We start from the raw sequence: 17811 nt of genomic DNA on the forward strand, positions 1-17811 counted from the left end.
TTATATTCTTAGGAAACAGCGACAACTTCATTGCAGATAAAACATAAACAAAACTAGATAGGATAAACGCATAGTTGGTGATTCTATTCTTCTTTGTATGCCCCATTTTCGCTGTCAGCATTCTTCCTTAAACTCTTTGATGGTGTCATTTTCTCTCACCAGCTAGCTTAAAATGTTAACATCACTCTGCGCACAATGTAATAGCATACCAGCAAACAAACAATAAAAAATTAATAAATAATGCAGTCTAGTACGCGAGGATGCAAAAAGTGTAAAAGTAGGCTACGTTATAATTATTAAAATAAGTTAGGCTCCATTGTGTAATAAGCAAATTAAAATGATACACATTTATTATTCACAATATGGAAAGCGGAATTAAAACATAGTTCTTTAAGAGCATGACTCAAACATTAATGGGCTTATTCAAGTCCTCTTATTTATTATATCTCCCATCTATGTTTCTTTTAGCAAGGCCGCCTGTTTTGCAAGTTGGTAAGTGAAGATAGCTACTTGCCAGGTTACGTGACGGTACTCAGCTTTATTAATTTATCCAGTGTAAAACCCAGACACCACCGATTTTTTGCAAACATTTCTTTGAGTAAGATGACCATTAATATGAACTCTGTTCACGTGAAGGGGTAGGGGTGTCTCGATTCTCTTTTGGTTGGAGGGGAAGGGGTAAGGGGAAGGGGTAGAATTGGCATTGGGCTTTACTTGCCGACCCCTGATGTATGGTATGTGGAAAATAATGTGTTTTGAACCTTAAACCACATAAACACATTCCATTACACCAAATACACAAAAAAATGTTCTTTTTAGCAAAATCATATGACCCCTTTAACAATCAAGAGAATCTGACTGAGCCCAAACTTCCAAATGTTAGTTTGTCAATAATTAAATAAATTAATATCGACGAGTGATGAAATTTCACAGTCAAATAAAAGACCATCATTAACATGCATATACCTGTCTTGATTTCATCACTGAACGTGAAGAGGCTACTGTCTCCTGAGCAGAATTCGTTGACCTTTTTGTTCAACTTTTGGCCGGTCTTCTGTTCCATCATATAGCGTACATAGAAATTTCCAGGGTTCACAATATGAGTCACCATAACGTAGTGCACCACTACAAAAAAAAAAAAAAAAAAAAAAACCTGAAAGTGACCTTGAATAACACAAGGGAGCTGTCGTCTTAGTTCATTCAGGAGATTAACCTACAAATAAGCCACATACGTTTAGTCTGTGGAGTTAAGGGCCTATCAAAATGCTGCTTGCAAGGTCTTCTAAGTTCTTTGTGCCTTCCATTGTGCCTTTGTTCAGGTCCTGGGGAACTATGAGCTAAAAACACATAAGCTCAACATATTACACAAGAACATATTCAGATAAAAAATAAAAGTCACTTGACAGCCCTAATAAAAACATTCCGACAGGCAGAAAAATTATTCACATCAGTATGATTTTTTTTTTCAACCCTGCATACACACCTGTTTCAGCTATCTCTGAGGTGTCTGTATCGTCCACTGTTTCCTCTATGAATCTTGGCCTGCAAGGGCTTTTCTTTTTGGGAATGGGGTCTGCATTTCCTCTAACAGACTGACTGGAGCTATCCCAGATCGCCACACCACCACTCTTCACAATGTGCTGAAAAGGCTCCACTTTAACTTCTTCTAAAATACTGTCATAATCATAAAATGAACACAAAAATCAGATCACAAGGTTTCAATTCAATAGAGCACATTGTTTAAACACTTACCAGTCATCACTGTCATCTGTAATTTTAAGACAGTTTCTCAAACTGTCAACAAAACTGTCCATTTGAAGACTGCAGCTATATATAAATACAAACAAAATGAGAGTGAATTTAGAATATAGTATGGAAGTAAAAACAGAGCTGTGTGCATCCATTTTTGTCTGTGTGCATCCAATATTAATTCTGGAGCTCTTATACTAATTGTGTAGAACTGTCCCCTACCGGAGTCCTGTATGTAAAGACATGGAGCTCATGTCGTATGATTCAGCATCCACGGGAATGTGTAGTGTCTCCACAATCTGAAAACAAGTAAAACCAAGCAAAAATTTAGGAGAAAATACATGACTTTGAACATGGCGTTTGGATGAATATGTAAATATATACTGCGCGTTTTCCTCTCAATAACAAAAACACATCAAAAACTGACAGTGGTGAGAAAGCAGCAGTTTAAACCGCATCTGATTACAGTGATGTGGATGTTTGGAAGAGAAGTTCAGTCACATCACTTTTAATTATATAATACTTTATGCAACAAATGGCCTTAAATCAAGTAGCTTTACTAGGGCTGTGTATTGCCAAGAATCTGACGATACATGGGTTGCGATACGATATGTTGCGATACTCTCAGCAAGGTGATATATTGGGATATTTCTTATTTCAGGAACAGGATATATTTGTAGGAACGCTGTCATTAAGAACACAATTCAAGTTTATTTGTATAGTGCTTTTTACAATACAAATGGTTGCAAAGCAACTTTACAAAAAATTAAGTTTCTACAATATTTATTAGTCGCTTATCAGTGGTGACTGTCAGTTTATGTACATATGGCACAAATGTACGGAAAAATCAAATAAAGATGTAATCATACAGACGATGACTATTAACATGAATTATATTATATATTATATTATATGATGCAATCAAACTTATAGCAAAATTTGGTAGTTGGTAGTAAGAACACACCACCATATGCAAACCTTAGCAATAAGTAAATAAAAATGATTTAACCAGAACACAGTGGGAATTGCATTTGCAATAATCAGTCCCTGTAATATTTAATGTTATTGAACCAATTTTTATGCAGTACGAGTAAAGGGTGGGGGTGTTGGGAATTAAAGTGCTTGTGTGTGTGTGTGTGTGTTAGGGCTGCACGATATTGGGAAAAAATGACATTGCGATATTTTATTTTTCTGCGATATATATTGCGATATTTTTTCTTACAAACAAAAATGGGGTGAGCACACTTACATTCTCATTTTAAATGATTTAAACATCGACACCATCGTGTCAATTGATTAATATGCGTGAGGGAGAGAGAGCAAGACAGCGCTCGTGTTGTTTGAAAACAGCTCGCTCTCTCTCGGTCTCTCTCTCTCTCTCAATTCAATTCATATTGCTTTATTGGCATGACATACAAAGGTACATATTCCTAAAGCATTGTACATAGCAGAATAGAAACAAACAAAACAAAAATACATATATATTCATAAGAAAAAAAATTTACATGCAAAATAAATCCATATACATTTCTATAAACATTGATGGTACTTCTAATGTACTCTCTGTCTGTCTCTCTCGCGCGCGCTCTCTCTCCCTGTCTGTCTCTCTTGCGCGCGCTCTCTCTCTTCCTGTCTGTCTCTCTTGCACGCGCTCTCTCTGTCTCTCGCGCGCGCTCTCTCGGTCTCTCTCGCGCGCTCTCTCTCCCTGTCTGTCTCTCTTGCGCGCGTTCTCTCTGTCTCTCGCGCGCGCTCTCTCTCTCTCTCTCTCTCTCTCTCTCGCGCGCGCTCTCTCTCTCTCTCCGTCTCTCTCACACTCTCTCTCTCTCTCTCTCTCTCGCTCTTTCTGTCTGTCTCTCTCGCGCCGCCGCGCGCTCTCTCTGTCTCTGCCCTGTTAAACTTGCATGTGGTTTTCAGTCCTGTCAATTATAAACTTTCACTCTATAATGGTTAAGCTGTGCAATAAATGTCAAAACATTTTACTCTGACCAAAAAATTACATCGGCTTAATATCAATAAAAAATGTGCTTACAGGATTCCTAAATGTTCCGGTTTTTGAGACTCGATACAGTATTGCCAAACAAAATATTGCGATACGTGTATTGCTATTTTCTTACACCCCTAAGCTTTACAGTATTAAATATGAAAAACCAGAGTCAGCATTGCTTTCAGTTAGAATTACAACTTGATTTTATTTTATAAAGCAGCTCTCCAGTGTGGAGCTAGGTAATGATAAAATCTTTCTATTAGTGGGCATTTCATTAAAGTTTTAGTTTGGTTTGCAGAGATCAAAGCTTTATTTAGCTCAGGCCTGTTTTGATTATCATAACACTATAAGTTATTTTAACCTGTTAACCTGCACCAGAACGCCTGCGTCCTCAACACCCCTCAACTCGCATGTGTCAGTGTTTATGAACAGATTAAATGAAACGGGACAAATTTAATCTTGACAAACTATATATCATTATAAAGATCTAAGCCTCAAGCATCGACGACAGATCGCTGTTTTTCAATGGAAAGCTTATAAAGACTGTATTTTCTACATTTGTGTAAGCAGTACACCTCAAAACATGAATAATGGAAACGCAGTACATACCAGATTCGTCGTAAAAGGAGTCATAAACACATCCACAGCTGTAAATTAGTTAGGAAGGTAAGGTTCCACTGAACGACATCTCGAAGCACGTTTAGTCCAACGAAGCAATAACGTTGTAATATGGATCATAATTCCTTTGTTTACGTTTCAGTTCTTCAGCGACAGAACTGTTTGTGTCCGTTATGGAATAACTCACGTTAAGAAACTGCGTCTTGGTAGTAAAAAAAACAGCATGGTTTTGCAACGTACAGTGTCACAACCAGAATGAGACGATCCACAAAGAAAAAAAGTAAAAGAAAAGCGAAAGATAGTATATTTGAATTTTGGCGCTCCGTTGTGACGCGCTCTGACGCACCTGTCAGCTGATGGAGGCGGAACTTAGTCTTTTTCTTTGATTGTTTTATTTTTCAACAGTTTTTATATATGTGAGAGTGTGTTTTATGTTGAATGTGAATGTTTCTGCATGTTTACCATCTGTTTGAGTGCAAATCAGCCCGCTATTACTGTATGATCACAGCTATCAAAGTGAACACGTCTATATAAATAGAGAGAGTGGATTATTTACTTTATGGCGCATTTGTGTTATTACCATCTGTATAAGTGGCCATCAGCACATCAGCACTTATTTGCATTGTAATTCATTATAAATGCTGCATTTCTAGCAATCTCAGGATTTTCTGTAATTGGCATACAAAGTTAAATCTTTTTTTAATTTTTCTTATTATTCTTATTTTTCTTGCTCAAATTATTATTTTTGTATTTTTCTAGTTCTCAAATACATCACTTATATGATGTCTAAGTTTCTGTCTAGTGTTTTATAATTGAAAAAAACTATGCAGTGTTATATGTTTAATGACTACATTTGTAGAAGCCTTCAATACAGTTAGTACATTTTTTTTAATATATATTTGGGGGGTGGGGGTCTCATTTTTCAAGATATCTTAATCAGGTTTGAAATAGAAACTCATGAGACATATGACTATCAACCCATTACTTTTCTAGATTGCTCCAGGACTCATTTCATGTATTTTTATATAAAATAAAAAAATATTTAAGTGTGGTAAAAAAAAAAAATTCAAGGCACTTCAGTGTCTATAACTTTAATATTTTTGAGCATTATCAAATCTGGTTGATAAAAAGTAAAGCTCAAAGGGTCTTCTTTCCAAAGACACCAAAATGATGTTTGTAACACACTCAAGTAGGAAACTGTTACAAAAGTTAGGTTATCCAAAAATAAAATGTCTTATGACTTATCTTTATTTAGATTCTTATCCATGAGAGATTTTAGGCAGAATGATGTGCCATTCAGCTACTTTTTCATACAGCTAATTAGGGCTGGATCAGAATATTATATTTTTTCGCTCGATGGGTTGGCATTCGATTTTCAATTTTGAGATTCAAATTATTTTATTTATTTTTTTACACCTGGCATCCCCCGCAAAACAGTCTTTATTCGCGCATGATTATTTTTTTTTTACTCTCGAGCCGAACGGTTCTAATGACTATCAATTATGATTACAGTTGTATTTCCATGTGAGCCTGGTACGGCACCGCACAAATAAAAAACGTTATTGATATCGACAACTGTGCTTAGCCGTGCTGTTAAGAGACTGTGCGCGTGACTTTGCCACTTTGTAGCCTGGCTATGCAGAAGTGTGCAATTTGATCAAACAGCTGCGTACGATTGATATAAAAAAAAAAAAAAAAAAAAAAAAATGTCTTCAATGGAAACAATTGCATTTAATGATATTATCAGGGGTTAAAGCAAACTAAAATGCTAAACCTGAACTTTTTTCCGTGGTTTTGGGGTTGGGGGGGCGGACACATACACAGGGTTATTTGGCAAAAAAAAGATTTACCTTGAAACTAATTAGTACCATATCTGCCATTGCCATTAGCCCTTGACAGGCTCAGACTACAGATTATGGTGGGATATTTGAAACCGCACTAGCAAGAAAGGCTACTCACTACAACATGGTGCAAGCACATGTAACATTTAGGATGCTTTTGATATCAAGTTTTGCTGGTTAGCTTTGTCCTTGACAGGGTACAAGATGACCTACAATCTAAAACATGACATTTCTGAAATTGTTTTGTTCAAAAGAAATAATGGTAAATTAAATACTAGGAAATTCATATAAAATGTTACTATCTTTCAAATTTTAATAAACAGACTAATAAAACAAAATGGTAAAAATAAAGTGCAGCACATGCAAAGAAAGAAGTGACTGTGGGAACTGTAACATGTGAAAGGATACTATGGCAAAGTAATCCTTTCCTTATTCAAACTGATTTTTTTTTTTTCATGAATATATGATTGACCTGAAGAATGAAAGCTATGTCATTCACTTGGAAAATTATGAGCTTTATCACGCTCATAGACACTAGGGGTGTGACAATAAACTTAGCTCACCAGATGAGACAAAATACAGAAACTTGGTTCACTAGAGCAAGACAATGTTTTATTACTTTAAGAAATTTTATAATGACAAAATATTTGTCTTTTAAACACAAAAAGTAAAATAATACAGTTGTATTTTGAAATGTTTTAACTAATCTAGTGCTTAACTAATGATTATTTTGCTAATTAAGTAATCTCAAATTCAAGTTCAATCTGAGCTGTATTGTAATTTCGCTACATGTGAGGACATACAGTAGAACGAAATGTGCCTCACAGGACCACGGTGCTACATAAATACAGACATACAACAATTTAGTAAAACAGTATAAACCTATATACAACTAACCTACTGACAGATTTTGACTATAAATATATTATATAAGCTAAAAAAATACATACTATACGAATGCTTCACATAATACTATACCTATACACAATTAAACCTATTTACTTTTATTTTGACAAGTGAGTAATCTGATATTTTTTTGTAATACAAATAGAAAAAAGTGAAAAAAAAAACAGGCTTTAATATCACTATATTTATATATAAAGTAACGATGAGGCAAGTTTATTGCTGTTAAATAATGTAATATGCCTACAGTATAACAAATTCCTGCAGAGGGCACTAACGGCCTGGTGATGTTTCATGTGATTCAACGACGTTTAAATCCAAAGTCAGAAACTTTTATTTTGAAATCGTGATGTACAATAAATCACAAATTTAGAAATATGTTGATGTATTCTCCTATGTTGGCATAGGTTTAAATGATTTACGTTACAAATAATGTGAGTTTTCGCAGATGAACGTTGAGCAACCCAAACTCACCGCATATGCAGAGAAAGAGCTCCTTTCACACATACAGTCTTTACTGGTAAATTACTGTGAAGAGATCATGTGTGAATATGACTTTTCAAAAATCCCGGTAAATATGTTCTGGCAATCATATCGTTCTTATAGAGACAACGTGATTACTCTGAGCCTTTTAAAAAGCTCCACTGGTTTTTTTAAATAGCTTTTGTATGTAAGTGTATGACGCTAGATGGAAATATTTTTCCATTGCGCCTCGCAGCTTTTTCAAATGTGTCGCGCTCGAGACCCAGGCTTCTTTTCAATTCATCATCTAAAGCGCATCTCATGTTTATAGAACAAAAACTTCTGATTGGCTAGTGATGTTAGTTTGGTTGAGAGTGAAAAGCTGTGTTTTCCTTCTCATACATCGGTAGGCGAACTCATGAACTCAAACGTGATATCAACAAGTGTTTTTAAATGTAGGACGACTTTTTTTACCGCAGCCAAACGCCGCACGCCGGAGATCTGGCATGGTGCCGGAGAACTTTATGCCCTGTATTATACCCGTCGTCGCTTATGTTTATTTTATTTTTCACGTCAAGAGTTGTCTTTTTTTCTGTTATTGAACGAAGTAAATATCAGATAAAAAAGGAGTCCCAAAAATAGAAATATCTGATCACACACAAAAAAAAGGTACATTAGCCCAGCCTAATAATAATTTGCCTATATTAAAAGTATTGATCTTAACAGACCCGTGTGTTTTGTATCACTAGTGCAGTGTCCTTTCTTGTTTAAAACGATTTAAGTAAGCTTAATAAGCCGAGCCATTTTTATGTTATCCAAGTTTGCTCTACACAGACCATTTAACATTGTGCTTAACACTGTATGGAATCTACTACAACTTTACCTGATCAAGGTTGCAATATGTCTCCAGAGAAGGAACCCTTCGAACATGCCAAGCTTTCTGGATGGCAGTTTTCAGCTCCTTTATCCTCTCTTCTATTCTCTTACATTCCTTCTGACCATCCGTGAAGAGTAGATCCACATCACTCAATTTTGACATCAACATACTCCGTCTACGAATTCCACAAAATGAATGACAAAAATTATTTGCAAAGTCTGACGATACCTACAAGACACCACAGAATATTTAATCAGTTTGTTTCTCTAAAAATTCTGTCCACTTACCTTTTCTGCAAAATACTCTTTGCTTTGTCAACAGCTTCATCAATTTCTCTGATAATTCGAGTTCTCTCTTTCCTCAGTTGGGCATGAATACCACTGGAAAGAGTCTTAAATCACACACAAAACAACAATTTCACATATACTGTTGAAGAGCCATCAAGAAATCATGAAATCATGAAATCAAAATGGACAGCTTCTTTCTCTACCCATCATTTAATATTCCTCATAATCTTTCATAAAAACATTAATGTTTCCTCACAGCAACATCTCTCAAAAAAACTACATATGAACACATATTTCTACATAATAAAACTACTGTACTGTTTCTCATTGTACCTTTTGAAGTTTATCAAGTTGACTAAGGTTTTCTGTTGCTTTCCCAAGAGCTTCATCCAAAACTTTAACAACATCTGGCCTCTGTATAAACATAAACATGCACCTTCATTACTGAACTCTTATCTTGTTCTGAGAATATTAAGGGAATCTAATCTTAAAGGTTCCATAAAATGCATTGATACAATATTTAAAATTGTTCTCCGATTTCCCCAGTGTGTATATATGAAGTTTTATCTCAAAATACCCCACAGATCATTTTTTATAGCTTGTTGAAATTGGCACTTTTAAGGTATGAGCCAAAACGCGCTGTTTTTTGTGTTTGTCCCCATTAAATGAAAATGAGCTACTGCTCCCGTCTTCCTTTTCAGACAAATGCGAAGCAGTCAGTGTTGCCAAGACCGTGGTTTTCATGAGGGTTTAAGCGACACCAATAATTTAATATTTAGCCCTTAAAATGCTAATTTTACCAGGGGAATCTCACCAAGAACATTTTACCCCATCGAAATGCTATTTTTACTGGAGGATCCCCCTCAAAACATCAATGGGCTAGTTTTGAGTAGCAATTGGGCGGGTTGTGTCGTGAAAACCTGGCAACCCTGGCGGAGCTTCAAGAGCTCATGCTTGCGGCCATACCAGTGTTACGGTTTAACTGATGGTGACTGGGGTACTGACTTCACATTGCTTCCAAATGTGATTTTTAACTACCACATTCATATTTACAAGCATTCTGGTAGCATGTGAAGGCAGCATTATTAAAAACAGGCAGGGACAATGGTAGCTTTAGCAAATTCAGCCTTATAGAGAGACAAGAAGCTCTTTTGGAAAACAAAATATGATGCATGATGCTTACTTTGTCTGTATCTGGATGTTTGCGCACAAAGCGCTGGTATTAATTCCTCTTTCAGAAGCAATCTTTGCACAACTCCAGTGCTGAACTGACCCTCGTTTGTGAGGCAGTTGAGTCCGGTGTAAAATATTAGCAAAAATGTATAGGACTTTTCAGTTTTTTTCTGGGACATTTCCTTCAAAAATGAAAGTTAAATACCATGTCCTCAGTGGTCTATGGAGACTCCTATGTTCGTTGGTGCATCCCAACACACAACACTTTTAATGGCTCTGTGGCGCTGACATTGTACCTCCAGCAGCTACAGCAAGAGAACAGTAATGGCAGACCGCTGCTTCTCACTCAGAGATTTGTATATGTTAATAGGGCAGAGAGTATGGAATGATATTCCGGACATTATTCAAAAGGAATTGCAAATTGTATTTGGTATTGAAAATGAAAATCGCGTATTACCGTTTTCATTTTCGTTTAAGCGAACGCACAGTGTCTGCCAAATTTAAAATGGAAATGCAAATTCCGTTTGCAATTGTGTTTCCCATATCTTACGAGCTATGAGCCTGTCATATTTAAATAGCAATATTAATTACCACATTTGCCTTTTCACTCTCTCTGCACTGTTCATGTAAACTGCCAAAACTCAAATGGAATCGCATTTCCTTTTGCATTTGAATTTCCAACGTCTACACGGAAACCTGTCAATCAAGGAATGGGGCCATTTTATTGGGAGTGTTTGCACTGGGAAGTGACGTCACTCACAGTCGACTGTAATAAATAATTATTAATTAATTAGTGTGGACTTTGTCATCTAAATACTTAACCAATAAGGTTAAGGATGTGTCTTAAAAATTACTTCATCTTTTCTATCCTGTGAAGCTTTACTTAATATTGACATTTCATGTTCTTTTTGTGTAGCTGAACACGATAGTGTTTATAATTAAACCACAGTAGCCACAAATGTACAGTTGTCTGAGACGTTATGACGTTACGTGTTCGAAATCCACGCCAACACAGACGTACTTTATTTTTATTTTTTTGTTTATCCTACTTACTTCAGCCACGATACAGGCGATCATACTAATAACTTGTAATCTTTACAAGAATATCTGAATCATGCAATGAGCAAGTCTGCGTTTATTAAACACTTAATATCGCGTCAGTTTGTGCTTTCAGAATCGCCGAATCTGCTGCCATCGTTCCAGCACATCTGCAGCGGAGACATGAACCAGGAAGTTGGTCACCAGATAACACGGTAACCAGTTAAACTGTAACACCGGGAAGATTAGGCAAATAGACTGGTGACGTACAGTACAGACCAAAAGTTTGGAAACATTTGGAAGAAAAGTTTCTTCTGCTCATCAAGCCTGCATTTATTTGATCAAAAATACAGAAAAAATTATTACAACTTAAAATAATAGTTTTCTATTTGAATATACTTAAAAAAAAAAATTATTCCTGTGATGCAAAGCTGAATTTTCAGCATCATTACTCCAGCCTTCAGTGTCACATGTAACATCCAGTCTATCACATGATCATTTAGAAATCATTCTAATATTCTGATTTATTATGAGTGTTGGAAACAGTTCTGCTGTCTAATATATTTGATGAATAAAAGTTTAAAAAGAACTGCATTTATTCAAAATAAAATAAAAATTCTAATAATATATATTCTAATAATATATTTTCTTTACTATCACTTTTTATCAATTTAACACATCCTTGCTGAATAAAAGTATTGATTTTATTTAAAAAAAAAGAAAGAAAAAAAAAATTACTGACCCCAAATTACTGACCAGTAGTGTATATTGTTATTACAAAATATTTATATTTTAAAAACATAGCTTCTTTTTTTTTTACTTTTTATTCATTATTAATATGAATCATCATATTAGAATGATTTCTAAAGGATCATGTGATAATGATAAAAAGTATCAAGTATCTCGGATCAATACTCTCATCGAACGGTGACACCCTCCCAGATGTTCGCGCACGTGTGAGTGCCGCCTGGTCAAAGTGGCGCCAAGTCACGGGAGTGCTATACGATCGCCGAATGCCCATCCGCCTAAAGTCCAAAATCTATAAGATCATTGTACGCCCTGTAGCCCTGTATGGAGCTGAATGTTGGCCAGCGACTGCCAAACATGGCCAGCTTCTACACGCCATGGAAATGCGTATGCTCCGCTGGTCACTCGGGCTGACAAGGCTAGACCACGTCATGAACATCGACGTCAGGAAGCGGATGGGAATAGCGCCGATTACGGAGAAGATGCTTGAGGCTCGTCTTCGCTGGTACGGCCATGTAACATGCAGCCATGAGAATTCAGTGGCGAAGACAGCTATGCGCCTTGACCCACCCGGTAACCGGCCACGTGGCCGCCCAAAGATGAGATGGATGGACCGGATCAAGCAAGATATGAAGGACGTGCAAGTCGCCCCGGAGGACACTACAGACCGGAATAAATGGAGAGCGGCCTGCCAAAAAGCGGACCCTGCACCTGCGCGGGAAAAACGCTAGGACGAAGAAGATGTGATAATGATAAAAATATTCCTAAAAATTCAGCTTTGCATCACAGAAATAAATGATAATTTAAAGTATAATACATTTAAAAACAATTATTTTAAATTGTAATAATATATCACAATATTAAATTTTTTTTTGTATTTTTGATCAAATAAATGCAGGCTTGAGCAGAAGAAACTTCTTTCAAAAACATTAAAAATAGTAATGTTTCCAAACTTTTGGTCTGTACTGTAGGTCTGCGCTCGTTTCTCAATACAAAGTACGCTGATTTCGGACTTGATGTCAGCTCGTCTTCACTACTGCAATTTAACTCACTGTATATTTACAATAAAACGAAAAAGGATATGAAAAACCATTGCCTCCTTTCATTTTTCATTTAAACATAACAATTTGCAATTCCTTTTGAATAAAATCCGGAATATCATTCCATACAGAGAGCGTCTCAAATGGGCGGGACTTTCACTGACTATGTCGTCATAGTGAGAAACCTGGTACTACTAGTGTGGAGAGACTGTTTAGGAATTATTGGGATTATAAAACAATGAGTGGGTGTATTTTTACCATTATAGGCTGGTTGTTTTCACACACTGCGGCCACACGACTGTGTTCAAACATCTTATAAAAGTGATTTTTGCATTATATGGCACCTTTAAAGAAAAGATGAGACTGCATAACAGTTCAGAGTCATACAAGTGGAAAGTGTCTTTACCCCTTCGGCATTATCCTCTGTGTGGATGGCTGGTGATGGCAGTGGGCTCTTAAACCTTTGAGATTTACACCTGTCTCCAGAGTGCCTGCTGACAGTAACCTTTATTTTCCGACTTCAGTTTTCACTTATTGAACCAATGTTTCATTTAAAAAATGGTTCTAGAGTTTAAAAAATATATTAGTTTTTAAGACTAAAAAGGCATGTTGATGAATACCCTTTCTTTGCGTTCATCCGTGCTGTATAGATGAGGCCAATGATTCTGCTGTCCATCTCCAAACCATCAACTCCTTCCTCTATTCTGGTGTCCATCTATATTAAAAAAAAAAAGACTCCATCATCATCATCAACACCAATCAGAATTACCCCATTCCACAGGAGAGTTAAATGAAGACTAATAGGACTGCAAACCAGTGCTTTAAATCTGAGAATTTGCTCCTCTGAGTCTAACTTTAATGTTTTCTTTCAAATGTAAAAACAAAATAAAAAAAATATCCTTTACTTGTACAAAAATGGAGACTAACAATCTCATATACGTCATAAATTGAACAAACTTATGCTTACACATTTTTTTATTATTAATACAGTTTTAAATAAAAACAATACAGTGCCTCACACACCCACATCTTTCATAGGTGCAACGGATAAAAGTCTAACATGAACTCGGAGTACAAACATTGTATAAATCTCAAACACTACTCAAACTTGTATCATGAAATTTTATTAGCAACGTTCCAATCCAATGAACTTCCTTTCAGTTAGCTGACTGAAACACTGATAATAAAATTGCATTATTTTTTACCTTTTCTAATATTTCAAATTATTATCAAGTCATCATAATTAGGGATATGCAGTATGAGGATATACAGTTTATTGTGACAATATGGTTTATATTGCAGTATATAAAAATCAGCAGTTTTTGGCACACCGCATGATACAGTTATTTAAAAGTGCAATAAATTGGCTTTGGCATGCTGACAGGTGGCTTTTGTAGCTTTAATAAGAATTGTTGACAAATTGCATGATGACATCACATAATCACGATGCAAAAAGTTTTAACCATCAAATCTCAGCAAAAATATATATTATATATGTTTATTTGGATTTGTTCGTAAAATAATATAGACATATAATATTAATATAAACAACTATTTTTAAATACAACATTAAATGATTTAACACATGATTGCAATTTAAGTTTTTTTTTTTTAATAGCTAACGTTACTAGTAAACTACTAAAACTACACATTCTGAACAATTATAGTTTTAAGCAGTGTATGCTATTTGTAGTTAGTAAGATACACTAGAATAAAAGTCTGTAAAAGAAGGGCACAATCTACCATGTTAATATTAAGGAATTGTTCCGTAATTATAATTATTATTTTTTTTTTACTTGCATTTTAAATTTGATTTTTTTTTACAGTGTACTAACGGATCAACAATCGTAGGTACAAGCTACTCAAGAAGTGTATAATAAATGAACAATTATTCAGTTATTCAATTATTATTAATATTAATTTAACAATTGCAAATACCAGGTACTTTAATTCAAGTGATGCTTTTACTGCTAGGCATTTCGGTGTCCTCTTTTTGTGTAACTTAGATCAGAAAATGCGCCTTTCGTCGTTTGAGTCACTTATCAAAAGTTGCAAAATAAATGTTAAAAGGAGCTCAATTTGTTGCTAGGTGTTTATGGAAGGGTAGTGTGAAAAGTTGCTACATTTTGCAACAAAATCGCTAAGTTGGCAACACACTGTAACTCATAAATCACCTGACACTCGGGACACGTGATGACGTTTTGCGGGGATTTGAGCGCGCGCAGGCACGTGCTGCAGAAAATATGACTGCACAACAGCACATGAGGGAGATTCCCCCCAGCTTCATCTTCTGGAGGGAGAAAAACATAATGCAGTAGATTATTACAACGAACAATATTAATATTAGCTTTTCTATACCGTGCTACTGACGCTTTTCTGGAACATTCAGTCACGTGCTATCAAACGTGCTCGTGTAGGATTAGATCGAACAACACTTAAACTTAAAATACACTATCGTATTATCATATGGTTTAAGTTTTATGGTTCGTTACCAGGTAATGTGTAAGATGACCCACAGATATTACAAGCAACCGCCATCTCCGACATTTTCCACAAGCCTACTGTGATCTGTTTCATTAACGGATGAACTCGACTGCCAATCGTACAATCAGAACTTGCCATCGCTGGGCTTTTTGTCCAATCAGAGCCCTCGGTACATTCGCATTACTTGCTTCGTGCTATAGTCCAATCAGAAGTTCCCTTTTTAATTGAACGGCGATCAGTGCTATGTAGACTGTATAAAAAAATACAGGATGTTGGCCTTTTCGGTTCAAGAGAATATTTTTTTGTTATCGCTGTTTGTGTTATTGTTAGACTAGTATAATGTTTTACTTTAAGTTTAGCTTGAGCCATATCACCTCGAAATTATTGACAAATTAGAATTCAAACTTTATTCTAAATAAATACATATTCAAAGTTTTTGTGCTTTTGTTAAATTACTAAATTGCTGGTGTATCTGTACTCTTACAATGCTATTTTTTAAGAGTTTTCAACTCCTGTTTTACAATTCTGTAAAATTCAACATAAATTAAATGAATAGTATAGATTCACAATAACTGCCATCCTATCAAAACCACAATCAACTATTGGAAATGGTTAAGTGTGTGTGCAAGCAACCCATCACCACTAGACTGTGCCAAGATCCAGGCTAAGGAGTTCATTGTGTGGCATTTTCTGCACAACAAAAAGGTAAAATAGCAAAGGCCCTCTGGCAATCATGTCTGGATGTACTAGAGCTCAAAAAAATCCTCTGACCTCATTTAATCTATACATTTTATAAGGACAGTGCATGCAAACCCATCTTGCTATTTCTAGTTTCATCTTGTTTAATTTTAAACTGTTTACAGGTACAGGGGCATCTCCAAAAATTTGAATATCGTGAAAAAGTTGGATCAACTGTTTCTCATCTTTCTCTTGAAAATATCCCATAGATATGGGGTTCAGGTCAGGTGAGGTGGCTGGCCAATCAAGCACAGTTATATCATGGTCAGCAAACCACTTGGAAGTGGTTTTGGCACTTGTGGGCAGGTGCTAAAATCCTGCTGGAAAAGAAAGGCAGCATCTCCATAAAGCTTGTCAGCAGATGGAAGCATAAAGTGCTCCAAAATCTCCTGGTAGACGGCTGCATTGACTTTGGATTTGATAAAACACAATGAACCAACTCCAGCAGACGTCACAGCACCCAAATCATCACTGACTTCAGAAACTTCACACTGGACTTCAAGCAGCTTGGATTCTGTGCCTCTCCAGTCTCCCTCCAGATTCCAGACCTTGATTTCCAAATTAAATGTTACATTTGCTTTTATCTGAAAAGACTTTTGACCACTGAGCAACAGTCTAGTTCTTTTTCTTCTTAGCCCAGGTAAGATGCTTCTGACTTTGTTTCTGTTTCAGAGGTGACTTGGTAGCCCTTTTCCTGAAGACGTCTGAGTGTGGTGACTCTTGATGCACTGACTCCAGTTCCAGTCCACTCCTTGTGAAGTGTTTTAATCGACTTTGCCTGACAGTATTCTCAAGCTTGCAGTCATCCCTGTTGCTTGTGCACCTTTTTCTACCCAATTTCTTAATTCCAATTAACTTTGCATTTAATGTGCTTTGATCCAGCACTCTGTTTCAGTAATGACCTTCTGACTTACCCTCTTTGTGGAGGGTGTTTAGACTTTTATGAGCTGTAAGCACTAATCATCATTATACAAAATATATTTAAAAAACAATTAAAAAAACCCATTTGAAATGTTTTACTTTGCATGTTATGAAAAATCTAGAATATATAAAAGTTTCACTTGTTGAAATGTTCCAAAAAGGACTTTTACACAATATTCAGATTTTTTGAGATGCACATATATATATATATATACAGTACAGACCAAAAGTTTGGACACACCTTCTCATTCAAAGAGTTTTCGTTATTTTCATGACTATGGAAATTGTAGAGTCACACTGAAGGCATCAAGGGCTATTTGACCAAGAAGGAGAGTGATGGGGTGCTGCGCCAGATGACCTGGCCTCCACAGTCACCGGACCTGAACCCAATCGAGATGGTTTAGGGGTGAGCTGGACCGCAGACAGAAGGCAAAAGGGCCAACAAGTGCTAAGCATCTCTCGGGGAACTCCTTCAAGACTGTTGGAAGACCATTTCAGGTGACTACCTCTTGAAGCTCATCAAGAGAATGCCAAGAGCGTGCAAAGCAGTAATCAAAGCAAAAGGTGGCTACTTTGAAGAACCTAGAATATGACATATTTTCAGTTGTTTCACACTTTTTTGTTATATAATTCCACATGTGTTAATTCATAGTTTCGATGCCTTCAGTGTGAATCTACAATTTTCATAGTCATGAAAATAAAGAAAACTCTTTGAATGAGAAGGTGTGTCCAAACTTTTGGTCTGTACTGTATATATATATATATATATATATATATATATATATATATATATATATATATATATATATATATTGCTTAAATATTATATTAGCTGTTACTGTATACATGCTCTACATTTTTGGAAAATGACATCGCATTGCATACTTACATTTGTGACAGCTTAATCACATACTGCACGACACGTTAGGAAATATGATAGTGGTAAAAT

At 35.8% G+C, this 17811-nt stretch overlaps 1 protein-coding gene across 2 annotated transcripts in view; it reads right to left on the reverse strand.

Annotated features, from left to right (window-relative positions):
• Nucleotides 1-15309, reverse strand: part of LOC132095114 (RING finger protein 17-like) — a 31220-nt gene extending 15911 nt beyond the window's left edge. Inside the window, exons 1-12 of one of the 2 annotated variants that reach the window (XM_059499887.1) lie at nucleotides 15212-15309; nucleotides 14894-15009; nucleotides 13340-13434; nucleotides 13126-13210; nucleotides 9055-9135; nucleotides 8722-8825; nucleotides 8441-8609; nucleotides 1972-2048; nucleotides 1753-1827; nucleotides 1484-1674; nucleotides 1233-1337; nucleotides 967-1125 (exon numbers count right to left, since the gene is read on the reverse strand). In XM_059499887.1, the coding sequence (XP_059355870.1) occupies nucleotides 967-1125; nucleotides 1233-1337; nucleotides 1484-1674; nucleotides 1753-1827; nucleotides 1972-2048; nucleotides 8441-8609; nucleotides 8722-8825; nucleotides 9055-9135; nucleotides 13126-13210; nucleotides 13340-13434; nucleotides 14894-15009; nucleotides 15212-15296 (1342 nt within the window). In that variant the 5' untranslated portion in view covers nucleotides 15297-15309. Of the gene's footprint in view, nucleotides 1-966; nucleotides 1126-1232; nucleotides 1338-1483; nucleotides 1675-1752; nucleotides 1828-1971; nucleotides 2049-8440; nucleotides 8610-8721; nucleotides 8826-9054; nucleotides 9136-13125; nucleotides 13214-13339; nucleotides 13435-14893; nucleotides 15010-15211 lie in introns of both variants that reach the window. The other variant, XM_059499886.1, reaches the window with a different exon arrangement.
• Between the last annotated feature and the right edge of the window lie 2502 nt (nucleotides 15310-17811).

This window comes from Carassius carassius, chromosome 19 (assembly GCF_963082965.1).
Source record: "Carassius carassius chromosome 19, fCarCar2.1, whole genome shotgun sequence".
In the NCBI taxonomy this organism is placed as follows: domain Eukaryota; kingdom Metazoa; phylum Chordata; class Actinopteri; order Cypriniformes; family Cyprinidae; genus Carassius; species Carassius carassius.